Consider the following 17,231-nt stretch of genomic DNA (forward strand, 5'->3'; position numbering starts at 1 on the left):
TGCTGTGCTGCAGGGGGCGGGTGGGGGCATTGGGGCGCTGTGCTGAGGGGCAGGTGAGGGCATTGGGGCGCTGTGCTGCAGGGCAGGGGCACTAGGGGGCTCTGTGCTGCAGGGGGCAGGTGGGGGCACTAGGGGGCGCTGCGCTGCAGGGCAGGGGCATTAGGGGGCTGTGCTGAGGGGGTGGGTGGGGGGCGCTGTGCTATAGGTGCAGGCTGCAGGCAGACAGTGCCGGTTCTCACGCCCTGAGGCTGCTCTCCCAGGTCCTCCCCTTGCTCTCGGTTTGTTCAAAGCCCAGCAGAAGTGGCAGCATCTTTGCACCAAAAATACCCTGGCCAGGCAGCCGTCCCTGACGTGGGGGAAACAGCTGCTCTGGGGCCCTGCACGGCTCAGCAGTGGCGGAGGGGCGCTCTTGGGGCTCTTCGTCCCCCATGGCCCCGAAGGGAGGCCAACCGTGATGAGCAGCCAGGGCCTTTGAGTGTGACCTGCGCCATGCCCGGCCTGCAGCGATGCACCCAGCCCGACAGCAGGTGTGCATCTGGGTGCTTGCTGAGGAGCTGGGAAACTGAGGCACCCACACAAATAGGTGCCTGGTGCTCAAACCACTAGACTCTGCTCCCTATCCAGAGCCAGGGATAGAACACAGATGTCCTGGCTCCCAGCCCCCCGAGCCCACTGGGCTCTCCAGAATAAAAGAAAGAACCCAAGAGTCCTGGCTCCTAACCCACCAACTCCCGAGCCAGGAATAAAACCCAGGAGTCCTGGCTCCCTCAACCAACTGGACCCCGCTCACCCCCCAGAGCGAGGGATAGAACCCAGGAGTGCTGGCTCCCAGTCCCCACACTGTCACCAAATAGGGACATCCGCTCTGAGCTCCCAGAGGGGTTGTACCAAGACGTGGAGAAGCAAAACCCTGCCCAGCCTGGTGTGTTTCCTGCATTTACTTCCCGCACTATGTAAATGCGACACCCTTGCACCGCACCACGTGTGACAAACCCATCCAGCAGCTATTTCATTGGCTTTGGGGCGAGGGCTGGCGAGCTAGAGCCGGGGGTGGAGCCAGGCTGCCTGGGCTCTACTGCTAACACTAGGAGGGGAGTGCTGTCTAGCGGTCACAACAGGCAGCAGCATCTCTGCAGTTTCCCCTCTGGGAGGTCTCTCTGTGCTCCATGTGGTTTATGTCGCTCTGGTCATTGCAGGAACCCACCAGCCCTTCTCTCATTCCTCTGCTCCCCCGGCACCACTGCTGCCCAAGGGTCACCATGAGGCATCTCCTCTGGCTGCTGTTCCTGCCAGGTAAGGCCCCTTCTGCCTGCTGCAGCCCCCCAGAGCCTTGGGGCAGTGGAGAGGGGAGGGGAGACCAAGCCAAGGGGGGTCATGAGCTCCGAAGGAGTTTTCCTTCTGTGAGATTTACTCCACCTGCCTGGGACTAATGTGAGCCTGTGGTTGTTGGGCTGGGTTGGGATTCAGGACTTCGGCGTTCAAGCCCCACCTCTGGCAGAGGAATGGGGTCTAGGGTTAGAGTGGGAATCGGGGGGAGAGGGCTGGAAGGCAGGGCTCCTGGGCTCTATCACTGGCTCTGGAAGAGGAGTTTAGTAGTTTAGAGAGGGGGCGCTGGGAACCAGGACTCCTGGGCTCTTGCCAGTGTGCTGATAGGGAAACTGAGGCACAGAGCACACACCTCCCCCCATGAGCGGAGCAGGCAGTTTAGTGCTGGTGGTGCCTGGCTGCCTTCCTGTTGCTGCCATCTCTGTCACTCTGCTCTTCCAGGTGTCCTGTGTCAATGTGACCCACAAATCCTGCTTCCCAGATCCCTGATCGCTTGGAAGGGGGCCTCTCTGTACATCCCCTGCAGCTATCAGTGGTGCCGCCTGAACTCTCCACCCTCCATTTCCTTGGTCTGGTACCTGAACCCAGAGTACAATAAGGAGAAGAAAGAATTCGCTGGCACTGTGCTGTACAAAAGCAACACCCCCATCAGCCCGGCCTTCCAAGGGCGTGTGAAATTGCCGGAGGACCTGGATAGAGACTGCAGCCTGCAGTTGTCAGGCCTGCAGACCAACGAGACTGGCACTTATGGGGCGAGACTGATTGCAAATGTCTCTGGGAAACCGATTAAGTGGATAAGTAGGACCGACGTGAACGTGATGGGTAAGAGAGAAAGTCCTGGGGTCACTTTAAGCAACAGACTGAAGCCTCTTAGCCCATTCCCGCTCCAGCCACTGGACCCTACTGCCCTCCTGGGCTGGGGTTTGAACGCAGGGGCCCTGATTCCCAGCCCCTTCTCAAATACTGCACCCTGCTCCGCTACCAGCCGTTACTGGAGATGCAGCTCAGTGAGATGACACCCAGGCCAACTGCTCTGATCGTCTCCATTTCTGTTCCACTCCTAACTTTCTCTAAAGTCTGGCAGTGCAGCCAACCTTGAACTCCCTGTCTGCCTCAGCCCAGCTGCCAGTCAAACTACAGGGGATGGTCCTGATCCGGTGGCAGCAGTAGGTTGTTCTCCTCCGCGCTGCTCAGCAGAGCCTCGAGCAAACCAGAGCGACGGTCTGGGAGGAGAACTCAGAAAGCTGTTTCAGTTTTACGGCCTTCTTACATTTTCCCCCAATGTTTGAACTTTTTAATTTCATTTCCCCGCTTGCTTTCTATTCCCTCCCCACACCCAAGGGGCTGGGCTCTTTATTTCACATTTTCCTTTTCTCCCAGGTGCGGGGGGAAGTCAGTCTTTTGCTCTGTGCTTCAGTGTCTCCAGCTGATAACCCGGCAGAAGGATCCCTTGTCTCTACGCTGCAGTCTGTTTGGGGCAGGGGCACTCTCTGTGTGGGCGTCTGGCCAGCACCCAGCAGAACATGGCCATATCTCTGCCAGAGCAGAGACAACCATAATGTAACTTTTTCCTTTGTACCTGACACAGATTCGCCTCCAGCCCCTGAGATCCAAACAAACAGTGAGTTCAGGGAAGCAACCTGGGCCGAAGTGACTTGTTCTATAGCCTATTACTCCCCCGACTACCCCATAAACCTGAACTGGGAAGGTTTGCAGCGCGGGACCCAGGCATCTGCCACAAGGTTGGTTTCAGAGGGCAGAAGGATGGAGAACACACTGTCTTTCACGCCCACCTGGAAGGACCATGGAAAAAAACTAACCTGCCGGCTCAGCACTCCAGCAGGGACCGTGAGCTCAGAGGAAAGCCTGGTGCTGGATGTGAAATGTGAGTGAGGGAGATTTGACCTGGGAACTTCAGGGTCTGCTAGTAGCAGCTGATCTGGTGCTGAGCCCTAAAGGTCAGTTCAGCCCACAGCCACTGGGGAGGTGGACAGGAACCAGGTGGGCGGAAGCAGTTTGGCCAACAGGGCAAGCCGGCAATATTTTGAAGGAAGAGCAGGGCCGTCCCGAGTGTCTCCCAGAGCGGAAAGGTCCCATGCCCCATTCCTTACCCTGGTGCAGCCCAGCCAGCCAGTCTCCTGTCCTGGGGTTGGATGGGAGTGACCACTCCCCGGCGGGGAAAAAGCCCATGCCCCATTCGCGCCCCCCCTCATGCCAGCCTGTCTCCTGCCCCGGGGCTGGAAGGGAGCCAGCGCCCCCTGGTGGAGAAAGTCTCCAAGCCCCATTCCCCACCCCATGTCCTGGCAGAGACCGTAGGTCAGCTGTTCACCCCTGCATTGGTTTGCTGCAGATGCCCCAAAGGAAGTCCAGGTGAAAGCGACACCCACAGAGACCATCCTCGAGGGACAGACGCTCGTGCTGATGTGTGTGACCAAAAGCAGCAACCCCACAGTTTTCACATACAACTGGTATAAGGACGGACAGTGGCTGCACAAAGACTCGGCACCAAAGCTGACGTTTGTAGCCCAGGCAGATGAGCATTTTGGCTCCTATTACTGCACAGCTGACAATGAAATAGGCAGAGACCGATCCGCACCGCTGCAGATAGTCGTCCAGTGTGAGTGTGGGGGTTGGGGCCCGACGGGAAATGACGTTAGAGGGGAATCTGCCTTAGCTCTTCGCCGTACAGGGGCTCTGACTCGCAACAAGGCAGCTCTGATTCCAGCCAGCAGAGGGCAGTGTACCAAACCTCTCGCACACAGACGCAGTTCTGACTTAGTCCCTTCTGCAGGAGTAGTATTGACACCCGCAGAGCAGGGCTCATCGTCTCCAGCAGGGGGCAGCAGAGGGGGACACACACACACACACACACACACAGAGAGAGAGAGAGAGAGAGAGAGAGAGAGAGAGAGAGAGAGAGCGAGCAGGGCACAACCTCCCCAGCAGGGGGCAGCAGAGTGACAGACAGACACACAGGCTGGGTCTACACTTGCATTCCTCTTTTGAAGGAGGCATACAAATGAGGGAAATCGAAAATGCAAATGAGGTGCAGATTTACATATCTGGCACCTCATTTGCATATTCTTCTTTTGAAAGAGCTTTTTTCGAAAGAAGAAAAATGGTGTAGACATGGCTTTTTCGAAAGTAAACCCCATCTTTGGAAGAACCCTTCTCCCCTTCTTTTATGGTAAGAAGGGTTCTTACGAAGATGGCGTTTACTTTCGAAAGACCCATGTCCACACTGCATTTCTTCTTTTGAAAGAAGCTCTTTCAAAAGAATAATATGCAAATGAGGTGCCCGATATGTAAATCTGCACCTCGTTTGCATTTTCAATTTCCCTCATTTGCATGCCTCTTCTGAAAGAAAAATGCAAGTGTAGGTGCACCCAAACACACACAGAGCAGGGCCTGTCCCCTCCAGCAGGGGTCAGCAGAGGGGCACACGTGTGTGTGCACACACACACACAGTTGGGGGAAAAGAAAGACAAACCGCACACGCAATCACAATTCACTTTATCGTACTTGGCAACAGGAACAGAAAACTGGTTGCTCCCCTGCAACAAAATCAGCTACTTCAGACATTTGAACATTTTTTCAGCCCTTGACTTCTTGGGAGAGCCAGAGTGCCTTGTGTCCAAAGAAATGTTGTGCGTTACGCTCGCTCTACGGCATATGCAGAAAACAATGTGTGATGCAAGAGGAACATTTGCTTTTGGGGTGAAAAGTCCCAGATTTTGCTCAAAAACCCATAAAGCACTTCCTTCCCAGCCTCTGGCTTTTGGAAGTTTTGCCACAAACAGATAATTCTCCATGGTCCCAGCACCTCCTTCAACCTCTGCCCTGCTACTAACCCCTTTCTCTCTCCCCGCAGTAATCAGCCAACCCCCTCCCCCACCCAGCTCTTTTAATGTGAGCCCTCTGGGGCCTGATTGGCTGCTCTATTCATCTGCTTTCTGATTGGCTGCTCCCTGCACAGCCTCTCTAGGCTGCTTTTAACCCCTTCAGTGTGGGGTGAGCAACCCAGACAATGATTTTTTTCCATGAGAAAAATCTGAGGAGCTTTAACTGAAAACACAAATGTGTCAGATGTAAGTTTCTAAAATGTTCCAAGCAAAATAACATTTTCCCCCCAGTCAGGCAAGCCTGTTCATTGACGCTGTCTTTGTTTCCCCACCCTACCTGTCAAGAAAGATTGGCCTGTGTGTCAGGTGTTCACTGGGAACTAAATTCAGTTCACTCTCTGCCACTGGGCTCTCATGGGAACCTTGGTCAACTCACTTAAGATATCCCATGGAATAGTCCATTTAAATCAGGGCCTGTTTACTCCCCAGATGCGCCAAAGGATGTCCGTGTGGAACTGGGGCTGGGCTCTCCGATTCATGAAGGGGCCACGGTTGTGCTCAGCTGCTCCTGTACGGCTGTTCCACCAGTCAGTAGCTATACGTGGTACAGAAACAGTCAGCTTCTCCCAGCCCAAACCCAGCAGGAGCTGCGCTTTGAGAACATCCATCATGACCAGTCTGGAGTCTACCACTGTGAGCCTCAGAACCCAGTCGGGAAGTCGAAGTCACCAGCCTTTACAGTCGATGTGCAGTGTGAGTAGTCAGGGCACCAGCAGGGGGTGCTGCAGCAGGACGTATTATTGTGCCCAGACACAATCCAGGATCTGCCCACCGGCTTCACATGGCAGAACCCCCCCCCCAAATTCCAGAGCGGATGGAACTGTGGCTGTAAGTCAGACGGCGGGGGCTGGTTCACCATCCCATGTGGTGGCACCAAGACTGTTCAAAGAGGGAATGAATGAGTCTCCTGCACAACCTTAGCTGAGATCCATCTGGCTTTGAGCACCAACTGTAAAGGCTCCTACACAGGTCCCGGGTTTGAGTCTGCCAGGGGGCCTTATGTAGCCTTCCTGCAGCACCTCTGCCCCCATCTGGAGCGATCACAATGTGTACCCCAGCAGCCAGGTGTCTGTGCATAGGTGAGATGTTCTCCTCCTTCTGCTACAGGGAGCCCTCTGTTGGGACCCAGAGCGGCAGGGTTGAGAGTTAACACCCCTTTGGGGTGGCTCTGCCTTTTGGAGCAAATGGGCTCAGGCTCTGTGCAAATTCAGGCAGTATTGCTGGCGCTTGGGACAGCTCCTGTCTCTTTCAGCAGCAGGCTCTGATTCTCCGCACGCTCGGGCAGGCATCAGCCATAGTGAGTGCAGGTCCCTAATTTTAATTTCCTGCCCTCCTTCGCCGAACCCTGAGACACATCCCAACTTCGTTTGTCTTCCAGATGCCCCTAAGGGGGTAGAAATCCTCCTCACAAACCCCCGTCGCATCCTGGAAGGGGAGGAAGTGATACTGAACTGTTCTGTGAGCAGCAGTAAGCCTCCGGTGACCAAGTACCAGTGGTACTGGGAAAACAGTCTGTATCTGGAGACTCAGAGGAGCACCCTGACCTTCCCTGCCAGGGAGGAGCAGTCTGGAAGCTACAGCTGTGCAGCTGAGAACGCGGTGAGCTCTGGACATTCCTCCCCTGTCTCCGTGGATGTGCAGTGTAAGTAATGGCTTCCTGGCTTCTCAGTCGAAGTCTGCCCAGAATTATCCGCAGCAAAATTTTGAGGAAAAAAAATTGTCCCATTCTTCCAGCTCAACATTTTTATTCCACTGGTACCTTTTGAACAAGCTAAGCAAATACCTTCGTGAATCAGAGAGCCCATCCCCAGTTCTGCACAAGCATCCTCTGGTGCATCTGGGGAATAAACAGGCCCTGATTTAAACGGACTATTCCATAGGATACCTGACAGGAGTTAACCAAGGTTCCCAGGACAGTCCAGTGGCAGAAAGTGAACTGACCTTAGTGTGAACACCTGAACAGGTGGGCCAATTGGGGGAGGGATAATTCAGTCGTTATAGCATTGGCCTTGGAAAACCAGAGTTGGAGGTTAGATTCTTCAGGTGACCTTTCATCGGTCTGGGGCAGGTTTAAAAAAAAGAAATTGGTCAGGGATGATGCTTGGTCCTGGTGTGAGTGTACTTGACAACCTTTCAAAGTCCTTCCAGTTCTGTGATATGATCCTTAACTTAGATGGGGCTACTGTAAGGTGGGTGCATAACCAGCTGGGTAACCATTCTCAGAGAGCAGTTATTAACAACTCGTAATCACGCTGGAAGGGCATAACAAATGGGATTCTGCAGGGGTCTGTTCTGGGACCGGTGCTGTTCAATGTCTTCATCAACAATTTATATATTGGCATAGAGAGGATGCTTGGTAAGTTTGCAGATGATTCCAAGCTGGGAGGGGTTGCAACTGCCTTGGAGGACAGGGTCAGAATTCCAAATGGGTTCGGACAAACGGGAGAAATGGTCGGAGGTAAAGAGGATGAAGTTTAATAAGGACAACTGCAAAGTGCTGCAGTTAGGAACAATCAGTTTCACACAGGCAAAATGCAAAGGGACGCCCTAGGAAGGAGTAAGGCACAAAGGGATCTAGGGGTCAGACTGAAGCACAAGCTAAATATGAATGTGACACGGTTGCAAAAAAAGCAAACCTGATTGTGGGCGGCGTTAACAGGAGCGTGTTGAGCAAGACACGAGGAGTCGCTCTTCCGCTCTACTCACAGCTACCTAAGCACCAGCTGGAGAACTAGGTCCGGTTCTGGGAACCACATTTTTAGAAAGATGTGGTGAAATTGGAGACGGTCCAGAGAAGAGCAACAAGAATGATGAAAGCACATGAGCTGAGAGGGAAGCCTGAAAGAACTGGGCTTCTTTAGTTTAGGAAAGAGAAGGCGGAGAGGGGACATGGTAGCAGTTTATAAGTACCTCAAAGAGGGTTACAAGGAGGAGAGAGAAAAATTATTCTCCTTGGCTGCTGATGTTAGGACAAGGACCAATGGGATTAAACTGCAGCCAGCGAGGTTTAGGTTGGACATTAGGAAAAACATCCTAACTGTCTAGGTGGTCAACCACTGGAATAAATTGCCTGGGGAGGTTGTGGAATCTCCATCACTGGAGATATTGAAGAGTAGGTTAGATGGGCATCCATCAGGAATGGTATAGGGACCCTATAAGGTGCTTGGTCCTGCCATGAGGGCAGGGGATGGGACTTGATGTCCTCTCGAGGTCCCCTCCAGTTCTAGTTTTCCAGGATTCTATGAATCCATGAAGAGCAAAACAAAAATTCAGTTTTCTCCCTCAGTAAGAAACGGCCTTCGTCTCTCATTGTTTTAACCTTAATGTTTTTTAAAGCTTGCCTGGTGAGAAATGTGCCTTTGAAACACTTTTTCCCCTCCTTTAATTTTCTAACAGAGCCACAGAGGTGAAAGTAATGGGGCTCTGGCTGTGTTCTGCACATAGTTTTGACTATCGTGTCAAGAAACTTTTTTCTCATTTTCAAAGGGGAAGTAACATTACAAATGTTTCTGATTAATTATGCACTGGAAAAGTGAGAACGATGGTGAGCAAGTTGTGTCTTTCTGTCACCACGTAGCCTTTTACAAAAACAACATAGCACTTTTCATTTTTGTGGCTTCTGTCTCATTTGATTGCGCTGAAAAAGCCTGCACAAAAGATTTAAAAGCGTTTCATGTATTCATCATTTAGCCTTTTACTTAAAAACGTATGTTTCATGCTTTTCAGGGCTTCATTCACGTCCTTCTTCACTGGGACACAACCAGACAAGTTTTTCAAGTGTTATTTTATCTGACTACTAGTAGCTGCACCAGGCTTTGCTTGGGTCCTTAATGCAATTGTTTTTTTTAAATAAAAGAAAAACACACAGGGCTTTATTTAAATGACTATTTTTCAAAACTAATTTTCTTTTTTATGACGTTAATTTTGGTAATTTTTTTAAAATGGGTTTTCCATCATGTGTATGTTTCTCTTCAACCCTATAAACTCTTACCATTCACTAGGATTTAACAAAAAAGGGCTATATGGTTTCCCAGAACGCTTTCTTCTACTTTTCAAAGCTGAAGCACTGACTTAGCTGAGCACTGCTCTGTTTCCCTGTTTTCTCTCTTTTCTGTAATGTTTCTTGGGAAGCGATCCCGGTCCAGGTTTGTCCTATTTTTCGGACTCACCTTGGTTCGATTTAACATGAGCTGAGAGAGGGAGCATTATCTGCCTGTAGCTTCACAAATCACAAGCAGTCCTGTGGCACCTGTGAGCTGGGGTGTGCGGTGGGGGGGTGAGCTGGGGCCACAGGGTTAGGGGTGTAGGAGGGGGCTGAGCCAGTGGGGGTTTAACGGGAGTGAAGCGACGCTGCTGTCAAGGAATTGGGGAGAAGGGGATTTTAGCTCACCTGGCTGCCCCCCATCGTCAGGCCTGGCTGTCAGGTTGCTGTGTCTCTCTCTGCAGACAAGCCGAAGGGCGTCACTGTGACGCGGGAGCCATCTGGGTCCCTCTGTGAGGGCACCACAGTGACCCTGCAGTGCTCTGTGGCCCGAGCCAACCCCGCCAGCCTGCAGTACGCCTGGTACAAGGACGAGGTGCTGCAGGGCCAGAGCTCCGAGCTGCTGCGGCTGACGGCTGTGACATCAGCCAGTTCGGGCCTCTACCATTGTGAGGCTCAGAACGCTGTGGGTACCACCGTTGCCAAGGCCATGCCGCTGGACGTCTGTTGTAAGTAACCAGGCCCTGATTCTTCCCAGAGCTGGCAAGGGAACCCAGGAGTCCTGGTCCCCAGCCCCGCAGCTCTAACCACTAGTCCCCACTCTGCTCCCAGAGCTGGGGAGAGAACCCAGGAGTCCTGGTCCTCAGTCCCGCAGCTCTAACCACTAGTCCCCACTCTGCTCGCAGAGCTGGGGAGGGAACCCAGGAGTCCTGAGCCGTGTCTACACGTGCACGCTACTTCGAAGTAGTGGCACTAACTTCGAAATAGCGCCCGTCACGGCTACACGTGTTGGGCGCTATTTCGATGTTAACATCGACGTTAGGTGGCGAGATGTCGAAGCCGCTAACCCCATGAGGGGATGGGAATAGCGCCCTACTTCGAAGTTGAACATCGAAGTAGGGCACGTGTAGCCGATCCGTGTCCCGCAACATCGAAATAGTGGGGTCCGCCATGGCGGCCATCAGCTGAGGGGTTGAGAGACGCGCTCTCTCCAGCCCCTGCAGGGCTGTATGGTCACCGTGTTCAGCAGCCCTTAGCCCAGGGCTTCTGGCTGCTGCTGCTGCAGCTGGGGATCCATGCTGCATGCACAGGGTCTGCAATCAGTTGTTGGCTCTGTGGATCTTGTGTTGTTTAGTGCAACTGTGTCTGGGAGGGGCCCTTTAAGGGAGCGGCTTGCTGTTGAGTCCGCCCTGTGACCTTGTCTGCAGCTGTGCCTGGCACCCTTATTTCGATGTGTGCTACTTTGGCGTGTAGACATTCCCTCGCAGCGCCTATTTCGATGTGGTGCTGCACAACGTCGATGTTGAATATTGACGTTGCCAGCCCTGGAGGACGTGTAGACGTTATTCGTCGAAATAGCCTATTTCGATGTCGCTACATCAAAATAAGCTCCTTTGATGTAGGCTTCACGTGTAGACATAGCCCTGGTCTCCAGCCCCGCAGCTCTAACCACTAGATCCCACTCCCAGAGCTGGGGAGAGAACCCAGGAGTCCTGTCTCCCAGCATCCCCGCTCTAACCAGTAATTTTGGCTCCCTCCCCAGATGGCCCCCGGGATGTGCAGATGTCCGTGGCCCCGCGGGGGCAGATTGTGGAGGGCATGGACCTGAGGCTGTGGTGTCTGGCCGATGCCAACCCGGCTGTGCATCGCTATGACTGGTACTTGAACGATCAGTTGCAGGAGCGCCAGACTCAGGCAACGATGGTGCTCATGGACGTACAGGTGGAAGCGTCTGGGAAGTACCACTGCCGGGCCAGCAACCAGGTCTCCTCCGGGGACTCCCCACCCGTCCACCTCACTGTCTACTGTAAGGGGCCTGTGTCCTGCTGCCCTTCACTTGTAGCCCTTGCTGGCCTTCCTGCCCCCACAGCTCGCTGGTGCCCCCCAGTCCTGACTCTCAGTCCCAGCCTTGGGCTCCCTGGTGCCCCTTAATCCTGAGCTGTTCTGACCACTAGTCTCCATGCCCACGCACACCCAGTCTTTGCTCCGTGTTGTTTTGCAGACAGCTCCAAGACGATAGCCAAGAAATCGGCTCTAGGGTCCAGTGTAGTCGTCCTGTTCTTCCTCCTGCTGGGAGTGCTGCTCTTCACCCTCAAGCAATGGTAAGAGAAAACACTCCTCACCCCTCATCCAGCCAGCCCCAGCCCCAGGGATCTGCAGCCCCAGAGCCAGGCAGCCTGAGCGCTGGGCCAGACTCCTGCAGCTGGGAAATGCCCTCCCCCTGCCCTAACTCCTGGACCCCACTTCCCTCCTGTACTTGGGGATAGAACCTAAGAGTCCTGCCCCTCCCTCTAACCACTAGACTCCCCTCCCTTCCAACAGTCCTGCCCCCTCCCCACACTAACCACTGGACCCCACTTCCCTCCTGTACATGGGCATCGAACTTAGGAGTCCTGGCTCCTGGTCCTGCCATACTAACCATTAGACCTTACTCTGTTCCCAAACATCCTATCACAAGCCAGGAGTCCCAACTCCTTGCCCCACCTGCTCTAGCCAGTGGGCCACCTTGCTCCTCCCTTAAGCTGGCGTGGAACATGGGAGTCCTGGCTCTTCACCCTACTCCCTGCTCTCATTGCAGGAAGAAGCGGCGCCTCCCCACGCTTGTCCTGGACCCCGTGGGCAGGAGGAGCTCGTTCTTTGTGAGAGATTTTTGATAGGGGGTGCTGTGCTGCTGGGGGCGGTGGCTCTTTCCTGGCTGCCAGGGCTGGCCCTGATGCCCCAGAGCAGCGCTAGGGGGCTCTGTGCTGCAGGGCGTTGCCCCATGGCACGTCAGAGTTGAATTTCTAGCCCGGAGCCCATTAAAGAGGTCTCAGGCCAATCCCTACATGTTGGGACAGCAAACTCAGCGTGTGGGCGAAACCCCAGTGTGGGCAATTAGGTTCTGCCTCTGCCAATCCTTCTCCGGGGGGGTTTTGTCACTTCCTGTTCTAAACTTGTGGCATCACCCTGCAGCTGCCCCACCCCAGAGGTGGCTGCACCTCAGCATTGGGTGAGCCTTCCCTGTGCAGGATAAGGTACGGCTTTTCCCCAGCTGCCCTACCTCAGAAATGGCTGAATCTCGGCACTGGCTGAGCAGTTGCTCTTTGGTGTTATGTGTAGCTGTTCTCCAGCTGCCCTGCTGCATCTCAGCGCTGGGTGAGCCATCCCCATGCAGTGTTATGTTTGGCTGTTCCCCAGCTGCCCTATCTCCAAGGTGGCTGAATCTCAGCGCTGGCTGAGCAATTCCTGTTTGGTGTTATGTGTAGCTGTTCTCCAGCTGCCCCACCCCAGAGGTGGCTGCATCTCAGCGCTGGGTGAGCCATCTCCATGCAGTGTTATGTGTGGCTGTTCCCCAGCTGCCTCACCCTAGAAGCAGCTGAATCTCAGTCCTGGATGAGCCATCCCAGTGCACTCAAGGGAATGTTTTGTCTTTTTCTCAGCCTAGGAGACGGGCACCTCTGAACACCCCCCAGCCTGCCAGCTCCATGAGGTGCCTGAATGGAATTTCCCCAGAGGCTATCAATTATGCTACACTCCAGTTCCCACCCAGTCATCCTGAGGGGACGGATGCCCCAGCCAGGTACAAAGGACAGGAATTTGGGGAGCAGAAATGAGTTCCTCTGAAATCCTGGCTTCCTCGAGATCCAGGGAAAGAACCCAGGAGTCATGTCTGCTTCTCATCAGAGCTGTCATTCTCCAACCAGGGGGCCAAGAAGCTCCAGGCAGGGAGTGGAACCACAGGGCTCGGGCGAAGCTGCTCTGTACTGCGTGGTGAAGAAACCTAACCTGCAGCCCAAGGTACCAGCCTGGGGTTACCCTCTGTGCCCCAGAGCCGCTCGCTTCAGAGCCTGCGTCCTCCAGGGTCCCTCGACAGGGTCCTGGCTGCGATGCTTTCACTGAGCGGCTGGGCCAGCAGTGGGCTGTGGGTCGCAACTGATGGGGACTGGCAGGGACTGGATGTTTATGGAACTGCATCGTACTAGAATGAAACCCAGGCGTAGCAGGCTGGGCAGGTTGTTTTTCTGCCTCTAGTTCCCCTTTCTGTGTCAGTCACATGACTTAGGATAAACTTTTGCTCTTGAAATAAAATCATTAGTTGAGATAAGATAAAAATACGCTGCTCTTCCGCTGAGCAGCTGGAAGCTAAACCGACCACGAACACCCAGGGGAGCCTGCTGTGACAGCTCGGATCACAGAGTCTCCTTGGGGCTGTTAGCTGGTGCGTAGATCAAGCCACTGAACCCATCTTCCTGTCTCCTGGGGCTCCCCACCACCCCATCCTGCTGGGCCAGGGCCTCTGCTCTCTCCCAGTCAGAGCACAGTTGGGGTTACCACCCCCCTGAAGAGCAACACAGTTGTTGCCCCAGCTCTGCTCTGCAAGGGCTCGGCTACAAGGCTGCTGATAGCATCCAAGAACCCGACCTCAAAAGGGACCAGCCCCCCCGTAATCTGTTTTACCCTGTATAAAAGTTTTCCCCAGAGAAAGCTCATAAGATCAGTACCCTTTCTCAATGAAAAAGAGAAGGGCACAGTGAGCGCGCCCTGCCCCACCCACAGGTAACAATTATTTATGCTGGGCTTGGTAACAAACAAAAGGATGGCTGAATCTCTTTAATCCTGAACTCTCTCATCCAGCAACATCCGTAATCCATCATGAGTTTAGTTAGCGAGACGACCACTTATGGTTGTAGCAGAGTTTCCCACAGTCCCATGAAATTTGTTTCCAGCTCCCAGGCCTGGCTCTCTGTGTTCTGCACTGTTGTTTGGCTGTAATTGATCCCTAAGTGTCTTCCAAGAGCCCAGTCAGCAGTGGAAGTGTTGGCGATGTGCTAGATAATATTGACCTCCTGTGATCCGGTGCATTCTTTTGTCCGGCACTGGTCAGGTCCAAGGGTGCTGATGAAAGAGGTTCAACCTGTGCAAAAAGTAGGAGTTCGGTGACTGTAAGTGAAAAAGGACAGCTCAAAGTAAGTTACCAAACCAAAATAAACACAACACACCCGCTAAGCCTAAAACAATAAGACACTTGTTACATGCAAATTCTTAGTCTGAAGAGTTGTCCTAAATGATTACTTCACATGCTAGGCGGCCTCCTAGCTTGGGCCTGATCCTTCCCCTTGCTCAGGCTTAGATGTTTCCAGCAGGTATCTTAGGGTAGTAAGTCGGGGGGGGGTCTCCTGATGTCTGGCTGCTCCCTTCACAGCCTCCCCAGCCTTATAACCCTGTTGCCCAAGGTGGAAATTCTTTGTGCTTGGTTCCATTTTCTTCGACCTGAAGTGGAGACATACCAGATTCAGAATGGGCTCCAGCATCAGGTCTCATAGCTTTGTAGGACCAGCCTCTGTTAGGGCAAACAAAACCATTCACAGAGTGTTGACTTGATCGTCCAGCCATCAAGTTCCTGAAGTATCAGTAAGGACTCTCATTAGCACTCTCAGAATTAAAACCAGACTCCCTCTTCGTATTTCTCACTTCACGTACAAGATTGACGCTCACACAAAGAGGATATACAGATGCCGTGGAATTACGATTTTAAAATGACATATGACATGACCCATTTTGCATAAGGGGTCTGTGAGTTATGCATATTCATAAGTCCATTTTAATAAATCAGCGGCAGGATGACACTGGTTATGTGCTTGCATTGTGTACAGTGGTGTATCTCCGTGGAACAGCAAAACTCTTCTGGCAGCACTGGGATGGCAAGGGGTGGCGGGCTGGGACTGGGGGGCACTGGCTGAACTGGGGGAGGTTAGCCCAGAGCTGGAAGAGCAGAAGGTTCTGGGTCAGGACTGGGGAGGAAAGCCCAAAGGTGGAAGAGCCAGGGCCTAGGAGCCGAAGGGGGTCTCAGCGGGGGGAGCTGGGGGCTGGTGCTTGTGGCTGCCTCTCACTGACCCCTGCCTGTCTCCCCAGGGTGAAGCGAAGGGTGACTACGAGAACGTGCAGACTCAGCCAGAGGAGGACGAGCTGAACTACTGCACCCTGGTGCTGCCCAGCCCACGTACCCGCGGCCCACCTGGCCGCTGGGAATCCGAGTCGAGCGTGCAGTACGCAGCCCTGAGGCACTGAGCCTTCCTGGGATGGGCCGGCTCCTGGCTGATCATGGACCTGTGGACCCAGCCACACACCCACAGCACCTGGCTACAGATCTGCGGAGCCTGGCCACAGGTCCAAGAGTCCTGCCACGGACCCACAGAGCCTTGCCATGAGGACTTGCCACCCACATGTGTAGTCTGGCCCCGGACCCAAGGAGTCCTGCCACAGACCCGTGGATCCTGCTGTGGACTGAAAGAGCCCAGCCATAGATCCGCAGAGCCAGGCCATGGATTCAGGAGCCCACGCACGGACTCATGGAGCCTGGCCACAGGTCCATGGAGCCTGGCCACAGACGCACGAAGCCTGACCACGGGGTCCACAGAGCCCTGCCATGGTCCTGGGCACCCATCCGTGGCCCCCTGGAGTCCTGCCACAGACCCACAGAGCCTGGCCACAGATCCATGGAGCCTGGCCACTGACCCCCAGAGCCCATCCATGGACCCACTCACCCCGGCTACAGATCCTCAGAGTCCTGCCATGGAGCCGCTCTGGGCTGTGGGGCCCAGCGGAGATCTGGACACTGATCCCCACCTAGAGACCCAGCACCTGGGTGGGGGTGGGGGGGCAGCGTCAGTGCCCTTAGTGCTGGGTCTGGCCAGGGGAGCAGACTGGGGGTGGGTGGGCAGAGTCTGAAGCCAGCGATAAACCCAGGAGGGGGGAAGCAGGGCTAGGGGCGGGTGTTCCAGGCAGCAGGGATACCACCCCCCACTGTGCCCACTGCCCCAGGGTCCAGCCATTCAAAAGGGCCTGGGGCGCCTGGTTATCCCTACGGCTACCGCAGCAGCCGTGGTGCCTGGAGCCCCAGGCCCTTTACATCACCACCAGAGCCCCACACAGCCCAGCCCAGCCCAGCCCAGCCCAGGCAGCGCTGAGGGCAGGGGGTTGGGCATGTTGTGGTCCAGGTGGCACTGAGAGCTGACTGCCTCTGGCCCCGCCCCTTCTGCTGGAGGCTCCGCCCCTTCTGGAGTGCTGGGCCAGCTCCCGCGAGCCCTGGTCCAGAGCCCAGCAAGGCTGTTGGCTCCCCGGGCCACACACAGAGCAGAGCCCAGCTCGTCCAGCAGGGACACACCCACACACAGAGCAGAGCCCAGCTCGTCCAGCAGGGACACACCCACACACACCCACACACAGAGCAGAGCCCAGCTCGTCCAGCAGGGACACACCCACACACACCCACACACAGAGCAGGGCCCAGCTCGTCCAGCAGGGACACACCCACACACACCCACACACAGAGCAGAGCCCAGCTCGTCCAGCAGGGACACACCCACACACCCACACACAGAGCAGGGCCCAGCTGCTCCAGCAGGGACACACCCACACACACCCACACACAGAGCAGGGCCCAGCTCGTCCAGCAGGGACACACCCACACACAGAGCAGAGCCCAGCTCGTCCAGCAGGGACACACCCACACACACCCACACACAGAGCAGGGCCCAGCTCGTCCAGCAGGGACACACCCACACACACCCACACACAGAGCAGGGCCCAGCTCGTCCAGCAGGGACACACCCACACACACAACCACACACAGAGCAGGGCCCAGCTCGTACAGCAGGGACACACCCACACACCCACACACAGAGCAGGGCCCAGCTGCTCCAGCAGGGACACACCCACACACAGAGCAGGGCCCAGCTCGTCCAGCAGGGACACACCCACACACAGAGCAGGGCCCAGCTCGTCCAGCGGGGACACACCCACACACACCCACACCCACACGC

At 54.9% G+C, this 17,231-nt stretch overlaps 1 protein-coding gene across 1 annotated transcript; it reads left to right on the forward strand.

Moving 5' to 3' along the window:
• Positions 1–489: 489 nt before the first annotated feature.
• On the forward strand, positions 490–15,753 carry CD22 (CD22 molecule). Its single transcript, XM_074981459.1, is given in 15 exon segments — positions 490–529; positions 1,152–1,237; positions 1,239–1,293; positions 1,768–2,148; positions 2,915–3,211; positions 3,677–3,943; positions 5,658–5,921; positions 6,607–6,870; positions 9,675–9,938; positions 10,973–11,236; positions 11,432–11,531; positions 12,008–12,068; positions 12,849–12,988; positions 13,113–13,206; positions 15,322–15,753. Coding segments are annotated over 15 exon segments (2,733 nt in total). The 3' UTR covers positions 15,478–15,753.
• Positions 15,754–17,231: the final 1,478 nt, after the last annotated feature.

Source organism: Carettochelys insculpta, chromosome 30 (genome assembly GCF_033958435.1).
Source record: "Carettochelys insculpta isolate YL-2023 chromosome 30, ASM3395843v1, whole genome shotgun sequence".
In the NCBI taxonomy this organism is placed as follows: Eukaryota; Metazoa; Chordata; order Testudines; family Carettochelyidae; genus Carettochelys; species Carettochelys insculpta.